The sequence below is a fragment of the Dipodomys spectabilis genome, unplaced genomic scaffold (genome assembly GCF_019054845.1).
Source record: "Dipodomys spectabilis isolate Male_0828 unplaced genomic scaffold, ASM1905484v1 ptg000053l, whole genome shotgun sequence".
In the NCBI taxonomy this organism is placed as follows: Eukaryota; Metazoa; Chordata; class Mammalia; order Rodentia; family Heteromyidae; genus Dipodomys; species Dipodomys spectabilis.
This window is the reverse complement of record NW_024870730.1, coordinates 14,373,698-14,392,965: the sequence shown is the minus strand read 5'-3', so window position 1 is coordinate 14,392,965 and position 19,268 is coordinate 14,373,698. Positions and strand designations below refer to the sequence as shown.

The window sequence follows — 19,268 nt, the reverse complement described above, 5'->3', positions numbered from 1 at the left end:
TTATAATTAGCCTTTTGCATCTCATCAAAACTAGTTTTTATCAGAGGTGATTCTGTGACCTTGAATGAATTAATCACTCTGCCTGTGCTATATATTCTGCTAGCAAGCAGAATTGCCTACAGTGTTTATCTGAGTAAATTTACTCAGTTGATTTACTGAGTAATGTTTATGAAGCCTTTAGAAGATGTAAAGCATAGTTCAAATGGTAATGCTTAGAAAAATGATTGCTGGGCTTCAGTGGCTCACACCTGTAATCCTAGTTACTCAGGAGGCTGAGATCTGAGGATCATAGTTCAGAGCCAGCCCAGGCAGGAAAGTCTGTGAGACTTTCTCTCCAGTAAACCACCAGAATACCAGAAGTGGCACTGTTGCTCAAGTTGTAGAGCACTTACCTTGAGTTGAAGAGCTGAGGGACAGTGCCCAGGCCTAGAGTTAAGCCCCATGACTGACCAAAAAAAAGATGATTGTGTTAGCTCTATTTTTGATACTTTTAAACCTGCATTCATTTAGCATGTCATACTTTCTTGTTTAATTATTAAGCTTTCATCTAATCTCTCTCATAATGTAAGTTATGACTTTTTTCATTTTACACACAAGAAAACCAAGGATCAGAGATATCTAGTAAACTTGTTCTGCATTTTAACATAGTAAATTCACAGCAAGGCTGTGAGCCCAAATTTTTGAATATTTTCCAAGCTTAAGCTTTATGATAGAGAGAGCTCTTCAAGACTACCTCTCACTGTCATATATATTCAGGAAAATCTTTTCAAAGAAAAGTGAGGACTACTAATGAGGAATTTATACTATCTGCTCTGACCAGAAATATTTAATAAGTAGGAAATGTTTTAAATGTATTCATTTTTTTAGTTCTTTTACATCTGTCACTCTTTTCCAGAATGTTGGCAAAGGATGAACTGATGAACATACTAAAGAAATGTTACAAGGTTTTTAATTCTTCTGAAAAGCAGCTTGGCAGCACAGTAAAGAAAATAGAAGAGTTCCTGGCTGAGTTTCAGAACCTTGATGGTAAAAATGTAATATCCTACCAGTTCTACTGACAGTGACATTCCTCCATTAACCAAAATATAGTTCATGGTCAGTATACTAAGCCTCAGAATTTCACACCTTATCAGTCACCAATAGTCAGCCTGCTTCTATTCTAGATGTGGTTTAAACAATAGAGTATCATAGCCAGGCACCAGTAGCTCATGCCTAGAATCCTCCCTACTCAAGAACTGATATCTGGGAATTGTGATTCAGAGCCAGCCTCGGCAAGAGAGTCCATGAGACTCTTAGCTCCAGTTAATCACCAAAAAGTTAAAAGTAGAGTTGTGGTTCAAGTGGTAAGTGCTAGCTTGCAGCAAAAGAGCTTAGGACAGCACTCAGGCCCTTGTTCAAGCACTAGGACTAGTATTAGATGGACAGAAATTCTTTAGATTTATCTAAGCAAAAGGCAACAGAAAGGAAAAGAGAGAATAGCAGGTAAATGTAATTATTTTACAAAATTAGACTCAAAATTTTGTCTCTAATGATTGCTGTAAAAAGAAACTTTCATAATTTTATTTGCAGTTCAGGTAACATCTAGTGATCAAATTCTGTGGTATGCTAACATTAAATAAATATATATTTTTGGAATGGGAACATTGAACATTAAAATGCTTAACAGCATAAAGAATAAAGAATATGACAAATGAAAGCAAAAGCTATCTTGGAGTAGTGTCTATTTTCAAAACACTGTTAATAAGTGTAATTTACACTTCCTGTATTGGAGAAGTAGAAATATATGGCTTTGCAGTCTGGTTTTTTAGTCCTGATTTGACATTACAAATTGAGGACGGTTAAGTAAGGCAGAATGTCAGATTGGAATTATTTTTAAGGCACTGCTACATGTTAGTGAAATGGAATAAAGAATTTAGTAGGTTTATTGACCTTAAATTATGCTCTTTTTGAGACAAGTTATCTACAGTGAAGAAGAATTTTTTTCTTTGAGAATGATATATATTCTCTAGCTTTATCTTCTATTTTAGATTTGGCCCAAACTTTGTGAGTATCAGGCCCCAAGATATACCCTGAACTGTAGGAGGGCATCAGTGCCTCAGCTTTCCAAAAGCACAGTAGTACATTTTACCAGTTACGGTTTTCTCTTCATTTTGCTAAGGAACCATGCTATACTGTGTTTTAGTAGATTACTTCACAACTTTTATACACTACCTATTTCCCAATACGTAGTATTGTAGAAATAGTTATTTGAAAAGCAGAGACAAAGTTTGTCAGGGATTGTGTTGTTTACAATCTACATAAAGAAAAATAGTTTACCATTTGCATGATTTTTTTAAAAGGAGCTATAACAACACTAATATTTTAATGCTTTTTGTTGTTGATTTCAGAGGATTAGTTTTCGTTATGATACACTTAAAATTTAGTAGGTGGTTGTTGAAGAACTTATGGAACCATATAAATTAAGTAATATTAATTGACCTTCTGCATTGAACAAATTATTTACCTGATGATACCTTGATCCCTTGCCACATTTTACTTCATTTGGCTTCATATAGTGTTTGTTCTCTTGACTTGGACTTATCTTAATTATTGTATATTGGTTGTATATTGAAAACAGATGCCAAAGAGGAAGAAGATGCTTCTGGGTCACAGTCAAAGGGGTTTCAGAAGACAGACCTCTATCATCTTCAGAAGGTCAAGTCTCATTTCCTTCCAACGTCATTTTTTCAATGTGTGCTCTAGATTAGCTATGCCAAGATATTTTTGTTTTCAAGCCATAACCCAGAACAACACTTTCAATTTAGTAGGCGTATTGACCTTGAATTCACACTTTCAAATTCACATCCTGTTTGTCCTACTGCCCGCCTCAGCTCTGCATGCATACACCCTATGTGTAGTAGACAGGTGGAAGCTGTTTTTATAGGCTCAGAGTAAAACATTCGGAAAAATGGAACAAATATAGTTGCAAAACACCCCAACCAGATTGTTAGCCTAAGTATTTATTTTTCTGGTAGGTCAAATTTGAAGAGGTTCAAAGGAGGAACTCATTCATTTTAGATACTTAGATATTTTTAGTGCACATTTATATATAGAGTAGAAACTGAGCCATATAACAGTATGTTACTTTTCAGTTCTAACCTCATGATCTTGATTGTCAAATGAAGAATGTTGTTGGTACTGGTACCGTAATGCCAAGTTATGTAGATATAACAAATATTTTACTAGAGAAAATGTGAAATCTTTTCAGCTACTATTTCCAAAAGGTATAGTGGCTATTGATGGTCCCTTCTTTCATCCTCCCTTCATGTTTCACCCCTTCCTCAGTCTCTTGTATTTTCTCCTGCTTTTTTTATCCAGTTTCATTCCTTTTCTTAAATGAACAAATGGATTCTGAGTACGGAGTTCTTTACTACATAACTGAAAAGTGACATGAACTGCACTTTTCCTTTCTCCCTGAAAATTTATTTGCTTAAAGCAAAACACCTCAGAGCCTTGCCAGATGTTTAAAAAAAGAAAAAAGGGCACATTTGACTTGGCTTTTAGTACATTCTGCCTATGGAAAGAACATTAGTTGCCTCTACCTAGTAATAGCTCCCTTGGAAACTTTTTCTCAGAATCACCAGAAAAAGTACATTCTTTTCACCCATAGTCCTTATTGGAAATGAAAGAATTAAGAAGAACAAGTAAGAAGCAAACCAAGTTTGAAATACTCAGAGAAAAAGTTGTGAACTTCATTGACTGTCTGGTGAGGTGAGTCTGTCTTGTGTTAGTAATTGTCCTGGTTCTGCAAATAATACTGGTATAATAACTATCACCAACCCAAGATACTTTTTCCTAGTCTTTTGTATTTCTCCATTCAACTTAGATTTATCAGTTTTATTCAACTTTTCCTTTAAGGCATCTAATCAAATTTCTTAGTTTACTGTTATACTGTCAGCTTAAAAAATTAAATTTAAACGTAATTCATAAGGCCACATAGGAAAAAACAGTGAATTATAAAGTGTTTCTCCCTCCCCCCCCCCCCCCCCATTTACTTTGTTAAAGTGCTTGTATCTCACTTTGTCATGGTTCTGTCTTTGCTAGAAGTAAATATTGAATCTGGGTCATGCCCAGAAAACAGGCTAAGCAGACTGGCCATGCTGCTCCATTTTGTCCTGAATAAAGAACTTCTAAAGAATACCAGAACAACTCATTATCAGCATGAGATCCATTGTTGAACCACCTCCTCAGTAAATATAGGCATCTCTCAGTCTGTCCTGGATTCTTGGGACCTAGATCATTCTGAATTGTAAATTGCTTTATGTAACAGTAAAATCACCCATCCAAAGCTACCTTTTGGAAACTTGGACCATGCTACAAAAAGAAGTATGCAGAAAAAGAAAAAAAGTAGAAACATGTTTTATTCTGTTTTGTTTGTTTTTAGTGATATTTGAAACCCTCCAGCATGCAAGGCACCAGGTGGAAGAAAGTACTGAAAAAAAAAATAACAGCTTAGTTTTATTGAGGACAGTAAAATTTGGCAAATAGCATTCCCTTCCTCAAAGTGAAAATTTCTATTTTCCAGGAGAGTGTGAGTGCAGGGTCTTTCCTAGTTGCTGAAAAATGTAAATGCCAAACAAAATGATCAACAGAGTCTGACAAAGTTATAAGAGAGAAATGTGCCATAATGAAGTGATATCTTCAATATTGAGCTGAACTGTTAGTCAAGAATTATTTTTCAGAACTTGCCCAAGGAGACTTGACAAGTTATGCCCATTGCAGTCACTAGAAATTATTTTACCATGAGATTTAACAGACTTACCTAAATATCAGCCTTCTGTGGTCTTACACATCCCAAACTGAGCTATGAAACTGTGTCAAGTATTCCCCTTTCATGATCTTTATCCTAAGGGCTGGCTTCAGAGCAGTTACTGAATAATGCTGAGCATGAATGAAATGTGAAATCACATATCTCAAGCTTACTGTCTTTACTAAGATTGTCTTTCCAGAGAGGGAAGAGTTTAGGATTGTAGCGTATTAAAACTAAGAGACAGAAGTAAAAGAAAGCTAAAGAAGTACAAAACCTAGAGAGAGGTATGATAGCTAGTGTCAACTGTCTTAAGTCTCTAACATTTGTCAAAAATTTCTCCACCCTGCCACTAAAAGCCCCAGCACTGAGTTTGTACGTATTCAATTAATGTAGCCCAGTGGGAACAAAATAAGGCAGATGTTTTGCCTTAGATAGAGACTTACCTGAAGATAGAAAGAAAAAAAAAGTAGCATTTTGCCTGAATCTTTTAAACATTAATTGTAAAGACATTTTTAAAAGGGTAGGACTACAAATGTGAAGCAGTAGTTTATATCTTCTATAACTTTAGTTTTGGGAGATTTCCATTCTTCCATTGCATATGAAGATTTCAATAAAGTCTCACCCAATGTCCCCCTTCCCTCCAATACTGAGGATTGAGCCAAGGCCCTTAAGCGCATAGCCTTGCTCCAGGGCTATAAATGGCAGCCACAATAGCCCCAGGGGAGTAACTGTGTGAGGTTGGTTTAGGGGGGCTTAGGAAGATTTAGGATTTAGGCACATAATTTACAAATTAGGCATTCCATGTCATCCAAGATGCCACCAGCATCACAGAAAACATTTCCTGAAGTAGCAGCTTAATTAGCTCAGTGCTAAGTAATTGAGATGAAAGCAGAATGTTCCCTTAGTGAGGGTCAAATCAAAACCTTACACTGTAGGTAGATTTTGCTCCATTGGACTCAGCAGCATTTGGAATTAGAATGGGTGAAGGGATGAGGAGAGCTTGATATGGGAGGAGGGAGAGGATGAGTGATGTGCATGTTAATATCTTTCCTTTCATCTTCAAGCCACTGAGTATCTCAGACTAGAGCGTGTATAAGGGGATTTTCATAGGAAGTGGTCTCCTCTCCAGGAGGTGAAAAAAGACTCTTGAGGAAGAATGTCTGGTGGCAGGGCTGAGGTAGCTCTTTGTTCTCCTTACACTGACTGAAATGAGCTATATAGTCTGGTGTGGCTAACACACTTCAAGCTCAGAACTGGATTAAGTCCCAGGAATCTTTATGCAGGCATGTGCATTAACTACTTAAATCCAGTGGGTGACCTATTACCAGCCTTCGGTTGTGTGTACCAAAGTTTGTTCAGTTTGCTGCCTTACAGGCTACCTAATGGTGATGTCATTGCTATGGGACAGACCAGCTCTTGAGTTCATTACAGATCCAAAGTGACTTTGTGATGTCTTCTTTTTTAAGTTTAGCTTTGTATTTATTTTCCAGTCCTGGGGTTTGAGCCACAACACCACTTCTGAATATATGGGACTGAGGAATCAAACCCAGGGCTTCATGCATGCTAGGCAAGCACTCTACTGCTAAGCCACATTTTTAGCTCTAAGTTTATTAAAATTGGTTTGCTATTTAATCCATAGGTGAAAAATAGGAATTCTAACTTATGCCAGGAATATTGTGTGTGTGTGTGTGTACGCACGCGTGTGTGTGTATGTGTATGTGTGTGCTGGTTGTGGGACTTAAACTTAGGAACTGGGCACTGACGCTGAGCTTTGTGCTCAAGGTTAGCACTGTTACCACCAAGACAGCTCTACTTCTGGATTTTTTGTTTTTGTGGTTAACTGGAAATGAGAAACTCAACAGGCAATCCTCAGATCTCAGCCTCCTAAATAGCTAGGTTTATAGGCATGAGCCACCAGAGCCTAGCTATGCCAACCTTTTTAATAATTGAAACATTATTGCTTAACAGTTTTCTCCATACTGTGAAATTGAAGTTTAGCCTTTGTGCCAGACGCCGGTGGCTCACGCCTGTAATCCTAGCTTCTCAGGAGGCTGAGATCTGAAGATCATGGTTCAAAACCAGCCCGGGTAGGAAACTCCGTGAAACTCTTATCTCCAAGAAACCATCAGAAAACCAGAAGTGGCACTGTAGCTCAGGTGGTAGAATGCTAGTCTTGAGCTGAAGAGCTAAGGGACAGCGCTCAGGCCCAGAGTTCAAGCCCCTGACCAAAAAAGAAAAAAAGAAAGAAATTTAGCCTTTGTTTCTTCCTAAAGTAAATAATTCTTGTTTATAAAAAACACTCGGGCTGCTAGGAAGGTGGCTCAGTGATAGAGTGCTTGCCTTGCATGCATAAGGCCCTGGGTTCGATTCCTCTGCACCACATAAGCAGAAAAAGCCGGAAGTGGTGCTGTGGCTCAAGTGGTAGGGTGCTAGCCTTGAGCTGAAGAGCTGAGGGACAGCGTCCAGGCCCAGAGTTCAGGCCCCATGACTGCCCAAAAAATAAAAATAAAAAAACTTCCTGAGGTATTGTACCCATTGAAAAAATGGCAACTAAGCCATTATCCTCCCAAAAGACTCTCCTAAATTCTCAATTTTAGGCTTAAGCCTTGTGTTTAATACTATTAAGAAAGAGTAAATGTTTGCTATGGTAAAAAACATAGAGAATGTGATTATTTTGGTTTTCTAATGAATGTAAGAAATTCATTAAGATTCCTCTTTCTGACGCGTCTTTGTTGTGGAGGGTTGTGCTGGTGTGTAGCGGAGGAACGTCATGCTTGGTCTTGGGTCAGAAGCCTGACATTGCTAGACAGACAGAAAAACTTGAAGACAAAAAGCAGCTCACTTGGATGCTTCTGAAGTGGCATTTCTATTTATAGCACCAATGTACATTGTGAAACTTTCAGGGTGGGGAGCTACAGGAAAGGGAAAGGGGGGAGAAGGGGCAGATGAGAGCTTTAATTTAGAAAGAAAAAATTCAAGCAAAGGAAATTATTTTGATTAAATATATTTTATTTGACCTGGGTATTTTTGGACCACATTATTAAATTGTTAAGCTGCAGTTGAGTTGCTCAGGTGAGAGTGTTGATGAGCCACGTATGCGCAAGCGCAGTGCGAGTCACTTGCCAGTTGTACTTTATGGAGCTTATTTTATGATTTAAAATACTGTACTGTATATAGGAGGTATGTTGCCTTCTCCTTATTTGTATGTTTACCATATACTTTGATATTTGAAATGTTATGTACTGGAAAGGCCACTTATATTTCTAGACAGATTGGATTTTATGCAACCTTTTTTCCTTGAATTAACAGCAATAAAAAAAAATGAAAAACAAAACAAACAAAAAAAAGATTCCTCTTTCTGTAAGCTGCCTAGCATGACTTGTGAAAGTGATTTGGTACTCTCTTGATCCCACTTGAGAAAACCACACAGCTCTTTGAGTTTCCATGAAGAAAGAACTGCCTGAAGTATGGAGGATATGCATATCTGAACAGCTACTAGCTATCTCTAAGATGTCACTCTTAAAAAGGTGGCAAGTATGCTCAGGCCTAACTGGTTGAACACAAGGGCCCCAAAAGTGCGGCATTTCTGCTGCATATATTTAAAAGTGCATAGAGTAATCCTGAACTGAAAATTTAGATGTAGATTCTCTGGTCATTGAGTGAATCCAGGTGAGAAAGCTAGCAAGACCAGGATACTTAAAGAACACATGGTCAGACTGACCCATATATGAGCTTCCACTGCCACACTGAGTTGATCATGACTGAAAAGGAGCAAAAACCAGAAGAAGAGATAACACAGAAGAAAAAGATACTCCAGAAGAAACTGAAGAAAATAACTTTCAGCACAGAAATACATTTAGCCTAAAATAAATGCAAATGAAAGAAAAAAAACTCATTAAGGCAGACACTGGCTGATACCTGTAATCCAAGCTACAAATCAGTAGGGTCAAAGTTTGGAGCCAACCTGAGCAAAGTTAGTGAGATTCTACCCCATCTTCAACAAAGAAGCCAAGCTGTGCAGGAGGCATTCATGGTCCAAGGCCCACCTTGTAAATCCTACCAAAAAATAACTATAGCAAGACTGAAGTGGTAGAAAGTGCCTAGCAAGCATAAGTCCTTGAGTTCAAAGTACCAATACTGCTAAAAATTACTTATTCATACTTTAAATTCGATTTTAAAGATTTAGAGCATAACTTTTGTAAAGAATATCCAGGAATCTGGTCACTTCCTGCTCACACTTGTAATCTTAGCTACTCAAGAAGCTGAGATCTCAGTGTTAATGGTTTAAAGCCAGCTCAGGCAGAAAAGTTAATGAGACTTTTATCTCCAATAAACTCCTCTAAAAGCCAAAAATGGAGCTGTGGCTCAAGTGGTAGGTAGAACACTAGCTTTGAGCAAAAGAAGCTCAGGAACAGTGCCCAGGCCTTGAGTTCAAGCCCTGCTCCTGGTTCAGAAAAATAGTAAAGACATTATTAAAAATATGTAGATGAGGGGCTGGGAAGGTGGCTCAGTGGTAGAGCACTTGCCTTGCATGCATGAGGCCCTGGGTTCGATTCCTCAGCACCACATAAGCAAAAAGAAAAAAGCTGGAAGTGGCACTGTGGCTCAAGTGGTAGAGCGCTAGCCTTGAGCTGAAGAGCTGAGGGACAGCACCCAGGCCCAGAGTTAAGGTCCCACGATCGGACCTCCCAAAAAAATATATAGATATATAGATGAGATGTAGTTCTGAATGAAATACTAGATCTAATATTTGAGTTTTGTTTTATTTGGCTCTTGTTGGTTTTGCCTTCTCAATAGATTGTTCAGGTGTGTGTGTGTGTGTGTGTCTGTCTGTCTGTCTGTCTCTAAAAGCTAACTGGCTATTTCAGAGAATACCTTCTGCCTCCTGAGACCCAGCCTCTCCACGAGGTGGTGTACTTCAGCGCAGCCCACACCCTTCGGGAGCATCTGAATGCCTCTCCCAGAATCGCCCTCCACACAGCACTCAACAACCCCTACTACTATCTAAAGGTAAGGAGGGATTTGGTTCTCAACTGAAGCTCACTCCTGGTGCTTTATCGTCACAAAATACTCTTGTTTGCAGTTCTGGTTTAATGAGCAAAGACTGGCAGGTAGGAGCTGTATCTTTCATATCTTTTTAAGACCTCTTTTCAATTTAGAGGGATTTTCTAACTCAATGAAAACCACCAATCAGTGGTGATGCTACATATTTTTGACCATATCATGAACTGTCTTCCTTTCCTATGATACAGCCAGATCCTAGGCACAGGGCTGAGGATATAATGCTACTTGATCTTGTGACAGGACTGAGGAAATAATGCTACTTGAGCTTGTGAAAAAAGGAAATGTCTCCTGAAGAGATTGTTATTTAATATAAATTATAACCACATATATTAAGTAATTTGGAAATAGTTTAAGTCCCTAGAGTAATTCTGCAAAAATTACTTAAAAGTGACTCACTGACCCTGGCACCACTGGCTCACATCTGTAATCCTGGCTACTCAGACATAAGCCAGTGTAGGCAGAAAAGCCACTAGACTCTTACCTCCAATTAACCCCCAGAAAAGCCAGAAGTGGAGCTGTGGCTCAAGTGGTAGAAAATTAGCTTTGAGCTATAAAAAAAAATGCTCAGACAGCGCCTAGGTCCTGAATCCAAGCACCAGGACCAGCACCAAACAATGTTTGACAAGAAGTATACTCCTTACTCATGTAACTCTATACAATAAAATGAAATTTTAAAAAAAAGACCCACTGAAGTCTGTGAGGTGTCCTCACCCACTAGCTTCCCATTGCAGAATGCACAGCATGCTATCTACTGCAGGACAACACTGAGTAGTAGGAAAACACAAATCTGGTTTTCAGTGAGGGGTAGTAGGAAACTTGTTAATTGCATGTTAAGGAAGAATAAAGCAAGTTACTTTTTTTTTTTCCCCCATGGGTCTTGAACTCTGGACCTGGGCACTGTCCCTGAGTTCTTCAGCTCAAGGCTAGTGCTCTATCACTTGAGCCACTTCCAGTTTTCTGGTGGTTAATTGAAGATAAGAGTCTCACAGACTTTCTTGCCTGGGCTGGCTTTGAACCGAGACCCTCAGATCTCAGCCTCCTGAGTAGCTAGGATTATAGATGTGAGTCGCTGACGCCAGGCTTCAATTACTTCTAATATATAAGGTACAGATTAAAACTCACACAATCTTAGTAGTGGCATCACAGAAAATAAAAACAGATGTGGTTTCAGTGGGGAAGATATGTAGCTTGGGCAGCTTGTATATATGATTGTGTTCTGAGTAAGAACTATGGATTTTAAATATTGTAGGTTGAAAAGATACTGGTGGCTTCTACAGTGCTTAAGATTTACGATGTTGATAGAATAGTCTTCGAGATAACTTATACCTCTACTAGTTAAAGGATTCCCTAAATTAGATATCACAACTAGAAATGTATGGGGTTTCAGAAAATAATTTATGATTAAAATGAAAAATATGCTTGTCTTCTGTCCTGGGAAAATTTTTCCAGTGACTAGGAGCTAGAGAGATATGACCAAGACCTAAAGCTTAATAAGAGCTTTAAATTTCTAATGAGTCCATTGACTAAAGAAACCAGATTATTACTAGTTTACTAGAGATATTAGGAAGGGTTGACTAATGCCTCATTTTTCTTAATCATCACTTTAGCTTACCATTTTTTTTAGAATGAAGCCCTAAAGAGTGAAGAAGGCTGCATTCCAAATATCGCCCCTGACATCTGCATAGCATACAAACTGCACCTGGAGTGTAGCAGGCTAATCAACCTTGTGGACTGGTCAGAGGTATGTCAGGAAGAAAAGAGCAAACTCTGGATTTGGCTACCTTACCCATGGCAACTTCCCTGGAATATTTTCTTTTATTTGGAAAGCATAAACTGCTTCATTCTTCAGAAGCTCAGCAATCCTCACTCCCAATCTGCTCTCTGATCCTGCATTCCTCAACCAAGCCAATTCTGCATTCAGGCCAGATCAAAATAAATATGTGATCTGTTAGCATTAAGGAAAACTAAACAATTTAGGTCTGTTTTGTGGTACTCCACAAAGTAAGTATGTTATTGGCTAGCATTTTTTTCTTTGCATAAAAGAAAAAAATTGAAATGACTACAAAAGATTAACAGTCAAGAAGTGCAAGAGTAAGCTTGAGAGTGATGGACAACTGTCATTATTCTTTAAAATATTTTTTTCCTCAGAATACAATTACAGAGATCTGAGCTCTGTAGAAAGTCTTGTCTTCTCACCATTAAAAATATTCCCCAATTACCTGCTTCTAAGAAAAATAGGCCAGTTTTTCTGGGGTAAATGAAATTGAAGGTAGAAGATACAGGGTTTTCTTGGCCTTTTAATTTTGATTCTCTTTTGTTTCTTCGGTTCTCTGAATACTTTGTGGTTTTCTGAATCAAGATTATTCAGGAGCCATTGTGTTATCTTTTAATGTATAACTTGCTTTGAAATGATTATCAGTTTTAAGGAGGTGACATTTCATATAATGAAAAAAATATACCAGCTACCAACAGTATTAAATATAGCTTATTATGGAAACATCAAAGAGTATAGTAAAAGATATTTGGTGACTTTAGATATTTCTGTTTTCCTCTGTCTTGTGTACTCAAAAGGCTTTTGCAACAGTTGTGACAGCTGCTGAGCAAATGGATGGGAATGCTACCACCTCAGAAGAAAGAAACGAAATTATCCAGTATCCTTTAAAAAAATCAGGTCTAGAGTATTCAAATTGAGTATGAGAAGTTTATTGTGGGGGAGGGCAAGGGTGGGCATGGATAGCTCAGTAGCAAGCATCAACAAGTATAATGAAAACAAAAGTACAGTTTTTGTTTTTGGTTTTTTTTTTTAAGTGTCTATAGTTTCTTGGACTGGAAATTGTAGCTAGTAGTAGAGTACTGCTTTGCATGCACAAGGCTTAGCACCAGAAGGGAAAAAAAGTTTTGTTATTTCTGTAGATTTGTACTAGTGTTTGTAAAGATGTTAACTTTTCTTTTCTCCTCTTCAGACCTGGGGCTTGAACTCAGGGCCTGGGAACTGTCCCTGAGCTTTTTTGCTTAAGGCCAACAGTCTGCCACTGAACCACAGCTTCAGTTTTTTGCTGGTTAATTAGAGATTAGTCTCATTGACTTTCAAGCCCTGGATAGCTTCGAATCATAATCCTCAGATCTCAGCCACCTGAGTAGCTAGGATTATAGGCATGAGTCATTAGCACCTAGATAAGAAGTTAACTTTTTAGCATTAACCATGCCATTGTAGAAAAACTTAAATTTCTAAATATTCTGAATTTAATGGGACTGTACCAGAAGTAGTCATTTCTCTACTTTTCTAATGTTTGTTTCAAAGTGAGGGAGGGCAGTTTTTATATTCTTTTAAAATTTAGACTTTGGGTAAGTGTTCAGGAAGCACTTTTCCATTTGTATATTACTGACAGTATCTTCTAATTGCATTTAATGTTTTCCGTTAAAGGTTATTTATGCTAATTTGAGGAGTATATAATTCAACTACTACTTCTTTAACATTGAAATTTTAACCTCTGTCAAAATTTAACATGGTCAGTTTCCTTACCTAGAGTCTCCAGTGCTCGGTTTATTAGAGCTGTTTCTGAACTAGAACTTTTAGGCTTCATCAGACCTACAAAACAAAAGACTGACCATGTGGCAAGGCTAACATGGGGCGGCTGCTAAGGAACCATGAGTGACCCAAGTATCCCATTTAACTTAAGGGCAAAGGGAGGCTGTTCATGTAAGTCACCAAAGGAGACTCCTGGTGAGGAGAGACATGTGTGATCACCACAATGTGCACTGCTAACCCCAAACAGATGGTTATTACAACATCTTTGATGTACTTTAGAATACAACAAATAGCATACTTACAGTATAACTAAAACTTTCATTCTTGTTGTACTTTTCACAGTCTTTAATAAGTTATGGGTGGGTCAGTCTTGACAGTACAGTGTAAATTAATAAATATATTGAACCAGGAATCTAGAATATGTGTGACTGGTATAGTAATATTCTAGCCTTGTCCCTGGTTTTTGTGCAATGGCCTTCGTCACTTGAGTATATTTTATATGAATGAATGCCTTACAGGTTTGTTTCTTCTAGTGGTTGACTACAAAAGTTCAAAAACTGCCTCTGACTTCCTGTGTCCTTTAGTCTTACAACTTAACAAGATTCAGGCTGTTTGGCTTTACCCTTAAACACTCAACTTTTGGATAAGTGCTCGTTAAGTCTTAAAGCCAGTAAGGCCTTTACAAATCACATCCTAAACATGTAAAAATCAGGTAAGGAAACCAAGACTTCAGTGACATATGGAGCTCTTCCATGGCAAGAACTCATCAAGACATAATGAGACTACAAAACCTAAAGCTCATTATTTAATGTTCTATCCCAGAGAGCATTGTGGGACTTTATTCAATAACATATGAAAAGCACTATGCAAATGTGACTGGGTGGTGTACGGGCAGTACATGTCCACACCAAAAAAACTGGTAGTGGGGGGCAAGGGGCAGGCACACACACCATTTAATTTGAAGGTAATTTCAATGAATAACTAACTTTATTCAAGAGAAGAGAGTAAAGAGAGGGAGAGGGGGCTGGGAAGGTGGCTCAGTGGTAGGGCGCTTGCCTTATATGCATGAAGCTCTGGGTTTGATTCCTCAGCACCACATAAGCAAAAAGAAAAAAGCCGGAAGTGGCGCTGTGGCTCAAGTGGTAGAGCGCTAGCCTTGAGCTGAAGAGCTGAGGGACAGCACCCAGGCCCAGAGTTCAAGCCCCATGACTGGACCCCCCCCCCCCAAAAAAAAAAAAGAGAGAGAGGGAGAGGAAGCCCCAAGATCCCCACAACTGAAGAATCAACTGCAAGCAGACCCTATAGAGCTCTGGGTAGTCTTGTTAACCAGAATAGCATCGTGTTTCACCTAATTCACCTAAACAAAAAATGCCAGAACTTATTCAGTCAGCAGAATTTAAACACACACATGCTCGGGGGACTGTCAACTTGAAATTTAGTTTATGATATGCACAGAAAATTATGACCCTGGGCTGGGAAGGTGGCTCAGTGGTAGGAGCGCTTGCCTTGCATGCGTGAGGCCCTGGGTTGGATTCCTCAGCACCACATAAGCAGAAAAGGCCAGAAGTGGGCACTGTGGCTCAAGTGGTAGAGTGCTTGCCTTGAGCTCAAGAGCTGAGGGGCAGTGCCCAGACCCAGAGTTCAAGCCCCACGGCTGACAAAAAACTATGACCCTTAAAAAGTAACTAAGACAAATACAGGCTTTGATACCTTGTAGCAAAAGGCTGAGCCTGTCATCCTAAAGTCTTATTTATTATTTGTTCTGGGGATTGAACTCAGGACCTCTCACTCTCACTTGGCTTTTTCACTCAAGACTAGTGTTCTGCCACTTGAGACACTGCGCCACTTCCAGCTTTTTCTGAGCAATTTATTGGAAATAAGAGTCTCATGGACTTTTTCTGCCCAGGCTGGCTTTGAACAGCCATCCTTAGATCTCAGCCTCCTGAGTAGCTAGGATTACAGACATGAGTCACTGACACTCAACTCATGTTTCAGTAATGTTTGTAAAGGTTGTATAGATTATTTCAAGGCTTTTCTATCTATTTAATTATGTGAAGAGTCAACCATGGGAAAGGTTTTCCAATACTGATGAGGACATCATCACCATGGAAAACTTGGTTTTCTCTGGTATTCAAATGACACTAATGAGTACTATATAAAATTGTTTAAAAACCATTAAAATCAGCAATACAAAGCAAGATACTTTTAGTACTAAGTACAGAAGTGAGTCTCTCACTAAGAGCTACTGATTCGTCTTTTACGAGTAGGTGAGAACAGCACTTGGAAACCATCCAAGATCCTTGCCTTCATCTCACTCAAGCAGAAGAGGTAATTATGGAAGAAACAGGGTAAGAACAAAAGTGATGTAAGAATTAAACATGAAAGTGAGCCCGTCCCGCATAGCCCAAGTGAGGAGACTCCGTCTTGGTTTCCAGTACTTAAAAGGGCCTAGAACCCAGTCTGGGGCTATAGTCTCCTGGGAGCTGAGGGAACAAAAACATGAGATTTTAGGGGGTGGAGACCCTTTCCAGCTGGGAGTCAACCCTTAGAAGAGAATCTGGTAGAAGGGAGAATGAATTTCTCATTCTTCCTCTGGCCCCTTGGCCCCTCTCCTCTTTTCCCCCGGGCTTCCTTTCCTAGTTCTGCCTTTGTAGGCCTTCCCCTCTGCCCTTTGTCTACTTCTCCTTATGCCCCTGGGAAGCAGTTCTTGCTTAGAAGAATATTGAGTGATTTTCTGGGGTTCCTTTTAATTACAAACAAATCTATAATTAAGGACAACTCAAACTCAGCAAATTTCTGAACATTCCAGCTTGCTTTTTCCTTTCTGTCCTTGTGTTTATGCGTATGATGCAGGCATTGGTAGAGATCTCTTGTCATTCCCAACGATGTGTCTCTGCATCATGCATGGGGTGGTCTTTTTGATACTGTAAATTCAGTTCACTGAAGTAGCTAAATAATGAGAAAGGTTTTTGGAGAAAAGGAAACGGATTTTTCCAGGCAAATTTTAAAAAGTTACAGTCCTACCACTATCTCAAAAAACAAAAAAGGTACTTTGAGGCAGGGAGTCTTTAAAGGACAGCCCAGCAGAATAGGCTTTGGGATGTTTGGGGCATGGTGAATGTGGGTCTGCCTATGTGCTGGACACATGCTGGATTGTGATAGTTTGAACCAGGGGCTGCAAGGCAGGCATTGTGTTGTCTGAGCCACAGCACCAGCCAGCTGGCACTGGTTATTTTCAAAGAAAGGTCTCACTTTGTGCCATCTTGTGTCATGAACTACTTGTGCTTCCCCCACAGCTGAAGTAACAGGTGTGTACTACCACGCTCAGACATCAGCTGACATGGAGTGTTTGTAACTTTCTTTTTTTGCTTAGGCCAGCCTCAAACTATGGTCTGATCTCTGCTTCCAAGCAGCTAAGATTACAGGCTTGAGCCACCACTCCTACCCTGCAAACATTTGTTCTTTTGGAGATACTGGGATTTGAACTCAGGGCCTCCTGGTTATCCAACTTGAGCTATGACAAACAGCCCAGCTTTTTGCTTGTTATTTTGGAGACAGGTCTTGTGGACTTTTCTTCCTGGGTTGCCTTTGAACCTCCAGATCTGTCTCCTGAATAGCTAAGTTTAGGTTTACTGGAGGAGCCACTAGCATCTGGCTGCAAAAGACATTGTTTCCTCAAAAGGAGAAGTCCAAGGAACAGGAATTTAAAACTTGCGTAAGTGAAAGCAGGCTGGTAAAAATGAGTCAGTTGAGTTAAAACTACCAATTGTGAGCATATTTTGTTGTCTATTCCATGTTGACTTAGGAGATTTAATGAATTTGGAGTTTAGATGTAAAGTAGGTTAAAAAAGCTATTCGCTTCCTAAATCCACTTTCAATGCAATATAATAATAATTCTTTAAGTTTTCCTTGTAACTTTCATTTTTCTACATGGTCCATATTGAGTTCATTAACCAATTTCCCTAAATTCTGATTGAGAAAAATTAGCACTCATTGGCTTTGCCAATTATATATATACCTTTCTTCCTGTACATTTTACATTTTATAGTTCCTGCAATAATTCTGTGAAATTTGTGTTAGTTTTTAGATTCTGCCATGATTACTCCCATTAATTACAAGTATTAAGTACATTTAATGTTAAAACTAACCATCAAACTCCATAGTGGCAGCGAACGTCTTACAACAGAAAGTATTCCGGCTACAACAGAAACTGTAGAAGTGATCAACATGTAATCAGAGCTACTCAGGATGTGAGATCTGAGGATCACTGTTCAAAGCCAGTCTTGGCAGGAAAGTGTGGAACTCATCTCCAGTTTACCACCAGGAAACCAGAAGTAGTACATGGCTCAAAGTAGAAGAGCACTAATCTTGAATGAAAAAGCTCAGGTAAACAGTCATTGTGGCTGGCACAAGGATCTTATTTGGACATATATGAGGTTTAAAAAAAAAGTTAAATGATTGGTCTTAAATGACTTAAATTTTAGGTGAACCCATACTTTTTTTGGGGGGGGGGGTCATGGGGCTTGAACTCTGCATCTGGGGCGCTGTCTCTCAGCTCTTCAGCTCAAGGTCAGCACTACCACTTGAGCCACAGAGCTACTTCCTGTTTTCCGGTGGTTAACTGTAGGTAAGAGTCTTGTGGACTTTCCTGATTGGGCTGGCTTTGAATGGCAATCCACATATCTCAGCCTCCTGAGTAGCTAGGATTACAGTCATGAGCCACCGGTGTCCACCTCATACTACATTTTTATTAGCTTGAGGTACTTGTTAGCTTTAAAAAACAAAAAAAATCAAGGATTTGCCACGTTAGGCTAAGTTTCCCCCCCAAGTCCATGTCTCCAGGGTAGTGTTTTTGAAAGGTGGTAGATAGAACCTTTAGGAGGTACAGCCTACATAGAGGTTCTTAGGACATTTGAGCCATGCTGGCAAGTCTTGTGTCCCTCTTCTGCTTTCTGGCTGATGAAACTTGCTCCAGCATGCATCCATGATGTATTACCATGCCACAGACCCAAAGCAGTCATGATTGATGGAATGAACGTCCAAAACTACAGGACCTTTTAAGTTAATTCTTACAAGTGTTTTGTTGTTGCGATGGGAAGCTAATACAGAGTAAGCGGGGGGAAACGAGGCAAAAATAAGGATTTGTATTCAGATATAATTTTGAGATGTCTTGTCATCCAAGTGGAGATGTCATCCGACATACTAGATGAGATCTTTACTGTATTTTTTTTTTTGTCTTTTCTTTTTTGGTACTGGGGATCGAACCCAGGACGTTGCACTTGCTAGGCAAGCACTTTGACACTGAGCTACATCCCAGCCCTAGATGAGATCTTTTAACAAAACAAACTAGGCATTTAAGTAATTAAGGAGCCTAAGTTCAGTCTCTAGGACATGCTTATTATTTAAGATCAGGGAAGTGAAAATGGGGCCAGCAGCAAGAGGTTGGTACCTCAGAAGCAGCAGCTAACGCATAGATTTTCTTAATACTGTAAAATTCCTTGGTGACTTTGCAAATAAATGGACTAAAGACAAAACTAAAAGGAGTCATTTACAGAATAACCAACCATCTAAACACTAATCCTAGAAAAGCCATGCCACGTTTTCATGCGGACATCAGAGCAAAACCTCTATCGACAAATTTAACCAGAAAACTAAAAGTTTAGACTTAGCTTGTAATTTATAATCTGTTCAAAGGCAGAAATCATATAACCAGGATAAAGCAAAATAAATATTCAAGACAATAGACCTGGTCTTGAAGGAGGGGTGGGGAAAATACTGGTACCGCACACAGGAAAATGTGAATATGGATCTGATGTTAGAGAAATAATAGTATTGGAGTTATATAAAAGTTTACTTAAGACAATGTCAAAGTGGACTTTCTTTGGG

The 19,268-nt window shown here is 39.0% G+C and overlaps 1 protein-coding gene across 6 annotated transcripts in view; it reads left to right on the top strand.

The window, feature by feature from the left end:
- Orc3 (origin recognition complex subunit 3) overlaps positions 1-13,794 on the top strand; it is a 50,834-nt gene extending 37,040 nt beyond the window's left edge. For all 6 annotated transcript variants that reach the window (XM_042679517.1, XM_042679516.1, XM_042679513.1 and 3 more), the window contains 7 exons: positions 896-1,026; positions 2,618-2,694; positions 3,650-3,750; positions 9,658-9,799; positions 11,478-11,594; positions 12,425-12,504; positions 13,390-13,794. In XM_042679517.1, coding sequence (XP_042535451.1) covers positions 896-1,026; positions 2,618-2,694; positions 3,650-3,750; positions 9,658-9,799; positions 11,478-11,594; positions 12,425-12,504; positions 13,390-13,495 — 754 coding nt within the window. In that variant the 3' untranslated portion in view covers positions 13,496-13,794. The remainder of the gene's footprint in view (positions 1-895; positions 1,027-2,617; positions 2,695-3,649; positions 3,751-9,657; positions 9,800-11,477; positions 11,595-12,424; positions 12,505-13,389) is intronic.
- The last annotated feature ends 5,474 nt before the right edge of the window (positions 13,795-19,268 follow it).